General features: G+C 55.6%; 1 protein-coding gene across 4 annotated transcripts; it reads left to right on the top strand.

The window, feature by feature from the left end:
- CDC25B (cell division cycle 25B) lies at positions 1-8,076 on the top strand (the record flags this gene model as incomplete). 4 transcript variants are annotated; one of them, XM_082857069.1, is made up of 16 exons in its annotated part: positions 1-200; positions 1,029-1,108; positions 1,728-1,779; positions 3,416-3,457; positions 3,642-3,678; positions 3,960-4,082; positions 4,196-4,318; positions 4,508-4,642; positions 5,110-5,190; positions 5,309-5,488; positions 5,677-5,772; positions 6,287-6,349; positions 6,491-6,589; positions 6,801-6,934; positions 7,662-7,773; positions 7,936-8,076. In XM_082857069.1, 16 exons carry the CDS (start codon positions 1-3, stop codon positions 8,074-8,076), a joined length of 1,698 nt encoding a protein of 565 aa, XP_082713195.1. The 4 variants fall into 4 exon arrangements, with proteins under 4 accessions (XP_082713195.1, XP_082713194.1, XP_082713196.1 ...); XM_082857068.1 differs by having other exon boundaries at positions 1,002-1,108; XM_082857070.1 differs by lacking the exon at positions 3,960-4,082 and having other exon boundaries at positions 1,002-1,108.
- Positions 8,077-11,653: the final 3,577 nt, after the last annotated feature.

The following is an 11,653-nucleotide window of genomic DNA, read 5'->3' as shown; positions in this document are numbered from 1 at the left end:
ATGGAGCTGCCCCAGCCGGAGCCCGCGGCAGCCTCGACTCTCAGTCCGGCCGGCGTGCGCGGTGGCGCCCAGCGTCCCGGCCACCTCCCGGGCCTCCGGCTGGGGGCTCATGGCCTCCTGGGGTCTCCGAAGCGCGCCGCCGCTTCCTCGCCGGTCACCACCCTCACCCAGACCATGCACGACCTCGCCGGGCTCGGCAGGTAGGGCGCCCCAAGGATACTGGATGTGGGGTGAGAGGCCCGCATGAGGGTTTAGTCCCAGGCCTCTTGGGAGCCCTGCCTGGGTGCCAAATGGGGAGGCATCCGGGACAGAGACTGCTTCAGGGGCCCAGGACTAGGGCTGTGCTGTTCACACCCTCCAGGTGACTTGTTCTTGGCCCGCACAAGCCTCTGGAGACCCTCTTCCCCACCTCCACCATGCTGCCTTCCTAATCTGAGCCCAAATCTCCACCATTTTGCCCCAGGCAGGGGATTCTGAGTCTGGAGGGGGAACTTGAGGGTGGCCCTGTTCCCTCCACCCCCAGTTCTTTCCTGGGGTTAAGGGGTTAAACTCTGGTCCTGCTCCCTGAGCAAGCCTGCAGCTCCAGCCTGGGTTGTCCTTGGAGCAATAAAGACCAAAGTCTTGGCCATTCCTCCAGAAAGGCTTGTGGATGGGTAGGGGCCTGAAGAGTTTAGGGGAAAGCCCTCCAGGGCTGTCTACTGCCCCACAATCCCCCAGGATGATCCCAGCCCACCTCCTCCAGCCTACCTCCTTGCTCTTGCTCCGGGTTCACCTTCCCCTGCACCCAGGAGAACGTTAAATCAGTCAACAAAGAGAAGACACTTAGAGTCTCTGTAGAAGGCCTGAGAAAAGGGTAGGCCCTTGATGCCATCACCTCCCTGGGACAGTGCAGAGGCTGGATGGGCCCTTCAGAGGTGGGTGGCTGGTGGGAACATGGGCCGGCCAGCCCTTGAGCCCCATATTTACCTTTCTCCTTCCCTGGGTCCCTGCTCCCTTCCCAGCGAGACCCCAAAGAGTCAGGTAGGCAGCCTGCTCACATGCCTATCCCTGTCCCGTCGGGCGTCTGAATCCTCCCTGTCGTCTGAGTCCTCTGAATCTTCTGATGCAGGTGAGGCCCAGGGGTGCCAGGGGAGTTTGGGTGGCTGCCTTAGCCTCCCCACTTCACTACTGATCAGACTAACATCCTTACCACAACCTGGTGGGCCCAGCAGCCTCCCTCTGCCCACTTCTGGTGGGGCTTACCACGCCCAGCACAGACTGGCTGGGCAAGGTGGGTGTTGGGTGGGGTCCTCTGCGGGAGATGAGATCTTACCTATTTAAAACCAGGCGCCAAAATCCTGAACCACAGCCCCACCTGGGAGGCATCAGGGCTGAAAGTCTGTCATTTTATAACATTCACTTGCCTTCAGCTTTAACTTTTTCCTTTAAAAAGCCATTATCTCTTCTAGAACAGATTATTTTAAACCAGTTCTAGAAAAATGCTTAGCAGAGTTCTGGTTTAAAGCCTACAGGGAGGAGTTTCCATAGTAAACAGGGAGTGGAGCCCTGTGTGATTTGGCAGTGTGTCAGCCCTTGGGGTCCATGGGTGGGTTTTGTTTCATTTTTCAATATGTCAAGACCTAAAATAACAACAGGCTTTTTTCCCTTTTCTGAATAGGGTTGGGACATGGTGGGGGAAAGTGTGCAGGAAATGCCACTACTTTCAAACCAATGCACTCTGTCCTCAGGTCTGTGCATGGACTCTCCCAGCCCTATGGACCCCCAGGTGGTGGAGCAGACGTGAGTAGAGAAGAGGGACCACACTACCAAGGACGGGGAACCTGCCTTGGGGAATCTCAGTTCTACCGTAAACTCGCTGGGAATCCTGGGAGAGCAAACAGACCTCTCTGGATCCCCAATGGGGGCACTAATTGACCTTCCCATGTCCTAGAATTCTGCTCCTTGTCTCATGGAAGGGTCTGCTCTCATGGGAGCAGCTTAGAGTGGGTTCAGGGCTGGGGTGGTAGGAAAATATAGTCCAACTAATTCAAAGTTTTTAATTTACTTTAGGCCAAACAAAACAGTTGCTGCAAGCTGGTTTGGCCCTTGGTCATCCTATCAGTAACTTCTGGTTTCAGTGACATTTGACCCTCTGGCCAACCCCTGGACCAGGCCTTTTGTGAGGGGGGAGTAGAGAAGTTGGTGGGCTCTGCTCAGCATAGTTCCCTGCTTCTTGGTTGTGGGGCATGAGTAGTACCTTCCAGAGCACAGCTGTTCCCATCCAGCTGATCATGCCCCAGCAGGGAGAGCAGCTGTCAGGCATTACTGGGAACAGCTGGGCATCTGTGGCCTGGGCTAAGGGACTGTGGCTTTGGGTTTAGGGCAGTGGCTGTCTTTCCTCCCATTGCCTTTGATCAGACTGGGCTGGGCTGCAGGTTTGTTCATAAACAGGAAATGGGGAGAGCATTGGGTGGTGGTGTGGGGACTGCACGTTGGGTTTTGATGGTAACACAGAACTGTCCCTGCTTTACCCCCAGGGCCCAGGTGCAGACTGAAAACCAAGCCAATTAAATTGGTCATCCTGATGCCAGGTTGGCTGGGCACAGCCACCCCCCTACTCGGGGCAGGGGCATCCCCCTGACACTTTAGCCCTCAGTTCCCCCCACCACCACTGCACCTGCTTTGATGGTTACACAGAAAGAAGTGTGTGTGTGTGTGTGTGTGTGTGTACACATAGACACACAAAAGCCCCGCCTGGCAGGTGGTCTCTGGTAACATAGCTAGCCTCAGAAGGAACATCTGTTGGAATTCTTTGCCTGCTGGCCTCTTCTAAGGCAGGAGGAGGGGGTAGGACAGAGTCTGGGTCCTGGAAAATTCCACAGGAGGGAGGAGAGGTTGTGACCCTGCACATTTGTCGCTAGGGGGTCTGGTACAGCAGACTGAACCAGGCCCCTGTCCTGGAGGATCCAGGACAGTCCCACACAAGGGAGGGAAGCCCAGCCTTTCTGGCATCCAGGCCCTGGAGATATCCACATTGTCAGGACAAGGCCTGTCATCATAGGATGGATGGATGCCTTTCCTGGCAGCCATATGGCCCTGCTGAGGTGATTTGCATACAGGTGGAAGGCCTGTGGGCAGGCTGGTGAGACTGTTGTTGCCTTGGTAACTCCTCAGCCACCCTGCAACCTACCCCAGCTGTCTCTGTCACTGCCATTCTCCAGGCCTCCTTCATTCACGGCAGCCTTTAAAATCCCAGGCTGCCTCTCATCTCCCCTTCCCCTATACCTGGGCCCCCTGATAGTCTGCATTCTTCCTCCCTCCTCTTTCCCCTGGCCTGAACCTTGGCCCTGGCCCTTGTGGACTAAAAACGTAATGCTGGGGGTGGGCGATGGGCTGTGAGGGGAGCTGGGATGCATGGGACCCTTCTCTCTCCTAGATTTGAACAGGCCATCCAGACAGCCAGCCGAGTTATTCGAAAGTAAGTGCTTGGGCCTTTCTCACGCAGGCTCCCCTGCCCCGTGTGGGTGGAGTAGGCCCAGGGAGGGTGCTTTCCCAGGTCCTCCCAAAGGGGTGCACAGGGCTCTGTGGTGGAGGGGGACCCTGCATGCTCTCTGTCACGGCCCAACTCTTCAGCCCTGAGGTGTCCCTGTTTCCTTCTGCAGTGAGCAGTTTTCTATCCGACGCTTCCAGTCCTTGCCGGTGAGTGTCCTTGAGGCCCGAGGAGGCTCGGGCTTGCTGGCCAGGATTGTGGAGGGGCAGGAGGGACTGTGGTTGGTTCCCAGAGGGTGGACTTGAGGGTGGTTGGTTCCCAGAGGGTGGACTTGAATCGGTTGGGTGTCCCTGGTCTGGCTCTGGGAGCTGGGGCTTTGGAGGTGGACAGGGAAGCTGGGGGAGTTGGAAGAGGGATGGGAGAAGGTAGGGCCTGGGCTGGCACCAGAGGAATGCAGCCTTCTGTACCTGCTGCCCTCCTGGCTCTCTAGGGGAGGCTTCTGGGCCACAGCCCTGTGCTACGGAACATCACCAACTCCCAAGCACCTGGCACCTGGAGGAAGAGTGAAGCATGTGGCCGAGCTGCCCACAGCTCTAGGGAGGACAAAGAGAATGTGCGCTTCCAGAAGGCCAGAGTGGGAGCACTCCAGGGAGAGAAGCGGGCTTGCTGGGATGGTTCTTTGGCATTTGATCACGCACCCCCCTCCGCTCCCTGTATTGCCCGCAGGATGGATTTGTCTTCAAGATGCCGGGGAAGCCCACACATCCCAGCCACACCCATGCCCTGGCAGAGTGGGCCAGCCGCAGAGAAGCCTTTGCCCAGAGGCCAAGCTCGGCTCCCGACCTGATGGTACATCAGGAGAGCTGACCCATGCAGGGCAGGCATGCACGCGGGGCAGGTGCCTGTGAAGGCAGCCTGGGGGACTTGAGGGTGATCCTGAGCCCTGAGGCGTTGGGAAACTTTTCTCAGAAGTTTGGGGTGGGGACTGCCTCAGGGCCCCACCCCTGAGTCGTCTGTGTCTATTCGTCACCCACACAGTGTCTCACCCCTGAGCGGAAGATGGAAGTAGAGGAACTGACTCCCCTGGCCCAATGCTGCTTCTCCCTGACCCCAACCAAGGGGGCTGCCGAGGAAGATGATGGATTCGTGGATATCCTGGAGAGTGACTTAAAGGTGAACAGCCTTGCCCTGTCAGGCCCCCTACCTCTCCCTCCTTGGGATCTCAGAAAAGGGGAGAGCTCTGAGCTCCTACAGCAAGACTATGACCTCACTTCAATGTCAGAAGAAGAATTGGAGGTAACTGAGTCACAGCCTGACCTCTGGCCAATCAGAGGAGAGGAGGTGGCTGGTGCTGCAGTGAAGGGTGGATGGGCAGGGCAGAGGGAAGCCTGGTCCTCCTGCATGGCACACTTCTCACAGTTCTATGCAAGCCCCTGCAGCGAGTGGGGCCCTGCAGCTTTCTAGTTCTGGGGGGCTGCCCTGTGCTCGGGCAAAGCGAGGGAGGTGTGAGCAGGGTCAGGGAGGGCTGCTGGCCTGAAGTTTGCTGGGAGAACTGGGAAGCCTATCCTGGAGGACTCGGGGCCTTAGAGGTTGGACCTTTGCCTGCGAATGTAACCATATCCTTGCTGATTTGGCCTCAGGAGGATGATGTAGTCCCCCCAGGCATGGAGAGCCTCATTAGTGCCCCACTGGTCAAGACCTCAGAAAAGGAAGAGGAGCAGGTGAGCCTCTGGAGAGGCCCCTCAGAATTTGGAGGGGTGGGGCCCTACCCTTCAGGTGGGATTTGGGGTGGAGAGCAGGGGCTGGAAACTCTGACCCCAGACCTGCCACCTCTGCCAGGACCTCATCATGTACAGCAAGTGCCAGCGGCTCTTCCGCTCTCCGTCCATGCCCTGCAGCGTGATCCGGCCCATCCTCAAGAGGCTGGAGCGGCCCCAGGACAGGGACCTGCCCATACAGAGCAAGCGGAGAAGGAGCGTGACCCCTCCAGAGGAGGAGCAGCGGGAGGCTGAGGAACCCGTGAGTGCCCTCCTTCTAGGGCAGGACTGGGCTTGGCAGGGCTGAGCTGCTACCCTCCAAGTCCACCCTGCAAGTCCTTCTCAGCCGGGTTTGTGGCAGAGGACAGAGTGCAGGGAAGGGGGGTCCTAGCCAGACGGGGCACTGAGGGGCAGCCTCACCCCTGACCCTGGCTGCCACCTGCCTCACAGAAAGCCCGCGTTCTCCGCTCAAAGTCCTTGTGTCATGACGAGATTGAGAACATCCTGGACAGTGACCACCGAGAACTGATCGGGGATTACTCCAAGGTACTAGCAGTGGGATCCCTCAGGAGGCTCGATCCCTTACTGACTGGCCCCTGAGCCCAGCAGCTGCTTCAGCAACTCCCTCTCTCCCCAGAGGCCCCTCGCTTTGTCCTTTGCATCTTATCCTTTATTCTCATCTAGACTCCTCTCTCTCACTCTCCTTGATATCCCGACTGTACCCAAATCTGTACAGGGCATCAGTGGTGTCTCAACCTTGGAAAACATTTCCAAACCATAACATCTTGATTGGAGCTTCTTTGGGCCTCATCCTGGGGCTTGCTTGGCAATACATGGGGGCAGGAGGCATGGGGGTTCATCTCTTCTCCCCATCTTCATTTCCCCTTGGAAGGTTGTTCCCTGGGGATCAGACCCTAGAGGCCCCTCTTGGTTGCTATGGGAACCAGAGCTGAATTTGAAGGTCAAAGCAGGTGTGGCCTTTGGGCTTGGGAAAAAACTCCATCTTTTCCATCTTACCAATCTCACTTTCTCTCTCCCCTCTCTCTCCTCTTCCCTTCAGGCCTTCCTCCTACAGACTGTGGATGGAAAGCACCAAGACCTCAAGTACATCTCACCAGAAACGGTATGCAGGCATGAGCTATTTTCTGGTGCATTTGGGACTTCTGTTTGCCTGTTAACCTCCCCTGGGGTCAGGCTACGCGCATGGGTCAGCCCCTGCCTGCCCGCCTGAACTGCTGGAACCCACCTCCGTGGCCTCCTACAGATGGTGGCCCTGCTGACAGGCAAGTTCAGCAACATCGTGGAGAGGTTTGTGATTGTGGACTGCAGATACCCCTACGAGTATGAAGGCGGGCACATCAAGGTGAGGCAGGGTGACGGGAGAGGCCCTGAAGACTCACCCAGTTCTATCCTTCCTCTGCCCGGAGAATGAATCAGTAGGGGGTGGGTGCACCCTCTCGTGGGATTCTGCCCCTCAGGAGGTGGGGTCACTCATCTGAAAGATGGGGACCGCATAGGGCAGGGTCTCCTACCCAGGCCTAGGGCTGTGGCCTGACCTCTGGCTCCTTTGGCAGACTGCTGTGAACCTGCCTCTGGAAAGGGATGCTGAGACCTTCCTGCTACAGAGCCCCATCACACCCTGTAGCCTGGACAAGAGAATCATCCTCGTTTTCCACTGTGAATTTTCATCTGAGCGGGGGCCCCGCATGTGAGTCCCAGCTCCGCCCAGCCAGCTAGTGCTGCTCCTGACCTTCCTCGCCCGGGATTGCGGGTGCTGGAGCCATCCAATGGCCAAGACGCCCAAGCCCAGCCATGGCCCCATCTGGGCCTAGACCTGTTGTCTCACCCGATACCTTGGAGCAGACCTCATCCCCGCTTCCCTGTGCATGGCACCCTCCTCCTGTCTCCCTCTCACTGTCCTTCCCAACAGGCCTCCCATCTACCCTCTATCCCTTGCCGCCCCCCTCCCCAAAACCTAATTCTCCATCAGTCTCCATCAGTGTCCTTAAAGTCCAAGGGCCCTGTCCCAGTCCTCAGTGACACTGACCCTTCCAGAGTTCAATTGTCCTTTCCTCTCTCCACCTCCTCCTCACCAAGCCTTGTCTAGACCTTCTGAATCTACCTCTTGAACTTTGTCCACTTCTCTCCTTTCTGCCTCCCCTTTCTCAGCCCAGGAGAAATGTCTCTGACAGAGATAGAGCAACTGTCTTCTGGACACAGAACCCCCTTGATTTGCTTCGTTCCTTCTATCTCCCCAACCTCTTCTGTACCCAGTTAGCCAGACTGATCTCAAAGTGTTCTTGTGGCGGACATTCCTCCACTCAAGCCTTCTGTGGTTCCCCAAGGCCCTCAAAGGAGTGGGCGTGGGGACCAGGTCCCCTGACGTACACCCACTGCACGCCCAGCTCTGAACCCCACACCCCTGCTTGTCCCAGGTGCCGTTTCATCCGGGAACGGGACAGAGCCTCCAATGACTACCCCAGCCTCTACTATCCTGAGATGTATATCCTCAAAGGCGGCTACAAGGAGTTCTTCCCACAGCACCCGGTACCATGGGTGGGGGTGGCCATAGTCTCCGTGGGAGGGCTGGGCTACAGGGAAAGGGCTCGGCCAGGCGGTAGCCCTAGGAGAAGGAGTAGGGAGGACTGGGTCACCCCACTGAAGTTGCCCATTTCCCCGTATTGATCAACCCATCCCATCCTGCCCTAGACCTTTTGTGAGCCTCAAGACTACCGGCCCATGAACCATGAGGCCTTCAAGGATGAGCTGAAGACCTTCCGCCTCAAGACGCGCAGCTGGGCTGGCGAGCGGAGCCGGCGGGAGCTCTGCAGCCGCCTGCAGGACCAGTGAAGTGCTGGCAACTGTCCCACCCGCCTTTCTTCCTTTGTGCGGCCTGGGCGTCAGCTGCCCGGTGGCTTACAGGGCTGAGGGTCTGCTGTCTGGGCGAAAGACGGTGAGGGTGTCCTGTCTGTCCACCCCAGTGCTGATCCCCTGTCTCACTCCAGTCATACTCCATATCCTGGTGACACCCACGCCCCCACCCCTGGCACCCCTGGAAGAGCCCAGCCTGCTGACTTAGTGAAATTGGATTAAGTCTAGTTCAAAGGAAGTATTTTGTGTCTAGCAGGAGCCTTTTCGTTTTTTTTTCTTTATTGTTTGGGTTAACCCTTTGTCTTCCTGTATTCAGAAAAGCCCCCTTTTTTCTAGGGGCTTTGTTTGTATGTATGAGGCTGAGAGAAAGCTACAGCCCCCTGGGATGGGCCACAGCTGAACTCTTCGCTGCCCTAGGATTCAGCACTATGCCCCAGGCCCTCGACAGCACTCCTGAGTGTGTGCGCCATGTTCCCCTTTCTCTTTTCCTCTTTCCTGTCCCTCCATATGAACACCTCCAGCACGGACATGAGCTCTTACTCTTTCCTGTTTCAGTGTTATCTGTAGGCTTGATTTGTCTTTTTTTTTTTTTTTTTGCCCATCTCAGGATAGTCACAGGCTAAGGTTTAGGTTCCCCCGTCCAGTTGGGGTTAAAGACTCAAATTTCATAACCCACTTGGCCCTGGCTTCTGTTGCCTCAGAAAGGGATGTTATTATCTGCGGAGGCCCTTGGGTGAGGGCTAAGGCCTGCATCCTGAGCCCACTGGAAGCCCAGCCCTCACTGCTGTGAACCCTGGGGCCTGAACCATGTCAGAACTTGCTGCTGTCTTGTCATGGATGGACAGATGGACGAATGGAAGAGTGGATGGATGGATGGCCATGGATGCACAATGCCTTGTCTACAAACCGCTGAGTTGAAAGTGTCTCAGTGAGGATGACAGCCTGCAGCAGGAGTATACATGTATCTGTGTGGACAAAATCTTTACACTTTAAAGTTTGGAGATATTCAAAAGGAAATGTCATGGAAGCAGCTAAACCAAGGCCAGCCACCTCTGGATTCTGAATCTGAGGAAATGGGCAGGGCTGCTTGAAGGCCCTGATGAGTCATCTGGTATGGTCTTGGTTCAATAAAGCACTGAGCAAGTTGAGTAAGGCAGCATGTGTCCTGTGGAGCCCTTGACAAGACTGCGGCAGACACTGATGGTGGAATATGGCAGGGGCAAGTCAGCAGGTTGAGGCTGGAAGACCCCTGGGAAGGTGGCCTCTTACCCTCTTCCCAAGTCTTGCCAAGATTTTGGATTCAGCCTCCCCATTTCCCTCATCTGGCTGCTCAAGCACTTCTGGGCTCACCCTTCCTAAATTCTGCACCAAAAAGGCAAGAGTGATGCCATCAGTTCTCTCCTCTAGAATTGTCAGTGGCTCACCATTGCCCTCAGGTAAACTTAAAAGTCTCATAGCCCTTTAGGACCTAGGCCCTCCCCAGCCTCATTCCTCACCTCTTGCTGAATCAAATCCCAGCAACAGAGTTGCTGTTACATTTCCTTGTCTTTGCATCTGCTGTATTATCCTCAGAAATGCTCTCCCCAATCTGCTTTTCCTCTTTTAAGATTTGGTTTCAAATGTTAATTCCTCCCAGAAGGCTCCCTGCCCTATCAAGGACATGACTTCCCTTTCAGTATCCCCAGCACCCAGCAGAGGTTCCACCACCTAAGAGGTGCCAAGTTCAAGATCTAAGAGAGTGGGAAAGGGCCAATCTGGGAGAACCAGTCCCAGACCAAACCTGGGTGTGTCAGGAAATCCTCTCGGAATACCACAGCAAATAACTCTCCCCCTCAAATATGAGCTGTGATTGTAGGGAATCCTTTGCAAATGTACAACTAAGACGCTGCCTGATACAGAGTGCACACAGAACATGTCAGGTGTCATTACTGCTTTCTGTCAAAGTTCATCTACCTTGCCATGATTATTTGCTCCATTTTGCAGATGGGAAAACAGGCTATTTCTTGCCATAGCAATAAGAAGGGACTTGAGATTCCCAGGCCGGGTCTAAAGGACACTTACCTGGTCTCTAGCTTGTCCCCCTGCCCACCCCAAGTTTCTTATGCTCCAAGGCTTGGTCTTCACTCTTGGTCTAGAGCCCCCTGCAAGGGCACAACCTGTGGGAGGGCCGGTATCTTGAGGGCTGGACTTCTACTCAGGAAGAGGAACTCTGGAAGTCTCCAGAAGCCCCCTCCACTGAGCAGGCAGCTGACACCAAGGCCAGCTTTATTTGGGTGAGGATTTGCCCCAGATAAAGGAAAATATCTGTGCAGACGCCTGAGAAAGAGGGAGAAGTAGAGGGAGGGGAGAGAGTGAGTCCTGGGCACGGTTATGCTGAGACTTGCCTGTACCACCCTGAGGGCTCAAGTGGTCTGGTTTTATGAGGAGGAAGGCAGCTGGATGCTCAGAGGGCACTCACTTACCCCAGGTTACACAACAGATACAAGCAGAGCAGGTATTACAGCTGCCCAGGACTCTCCCACTCACCTCCTACCTCTGGCCCAGAGGGCCAAGGTGGTGGGGCTAGGCTGCCTGGCTTCTGCTCTGAGAGTCCTCTTACCACTCTGTCCATCTGGATCAGGCCACATGGGGAGGAGAAAGTAATGGGTGCTGAGCGTCTAACACTGCCCAGACTGTGCCAGGTGCTGACAGCTGCAGCCACATCTGCCCCGCTCATAACCCATCAGAGTCATAGCTGCTGTCTGTCTGCTCCAGACACTTTTACCTAGTGTCTTCTACGCACACCAGGTCAGTATTCAGCTCATTTTGCAGGGGAAACAGAAGAAAGAGGAAGGCAAGGAAGGGACCCTGGTCAAGCGAGGATGAAACTCTTCCCTGAGAGAAGGCCCTGGTGCTGACATCTACCTTGAGGGAGGTCCGGGCCTGGGTCCGGTAGAGGGGGCGCCAGGGTTCGCCTCTCCAATTCCGGTCTGGCCAAGACCTCCCTGCCCCTGGGAATTTCGGGGATGGGGCAGAGGTGCTGCAACCCCCTGTTACACCAGGAAAAGAAGCTATAACTTTATTCCTGGATGCTCATAAAGAGGAGTGGATCAGTCAAGGAAGTGGTTTAAAATACTGGGCTGCCAGCCAGTTTTAAAGGTTGTTTTACTTGGGCCAAGGTGGGGCAGTAATTCCCACCTCTGGCTAGGAGCCTGGGAGCAGCCACGTGCAGCCAACTCACAAAGAGCTGTGCAGGGCAGGGCCCAAGTAAGGAGCCTGTGCCAGGCCTGGCAGAGTCAGGAGGCATCACTGGGCACTGGGCATTATCGGATTTGCTCATAACTTTGCAAGATAACTTGCAATGACAATTTAAAAGTTTTCTTTTTAAATTGGGTAAAGATTGACATTTCCTCAAAGGTACACATCTTAAGCATAAAGCACAGATGTCAGGAGGTACCATACGGCTCAAGATGTCGACATTTCTAGCATCCCAGGAGGCTCCCTCCTGCTCCCTCCTAGTTACCCACACTCTGTGGTCACCACTAGTTTGACCTCTATCATGGTAGATTAGTTTTGC

The sequence above is a fragment of the Leucopleurus acutus genome (genome assembly GCF_964270905.1).
Source record: "Leucopleurus acutus genome assembly, chromosome: 16".
In the NCBI taxonomy this organism is placed as follows: Eukaryota; Metazoa; Chordata; class Mammalia; order Artiodactyla; family Delphinidae; genus Leucopleurus; species Leucopleurus acutus.
Note: the sequence above shows the minus strand (reverse complement) of the source record. Positions and strands in the feature narration are given on the sequence as shown.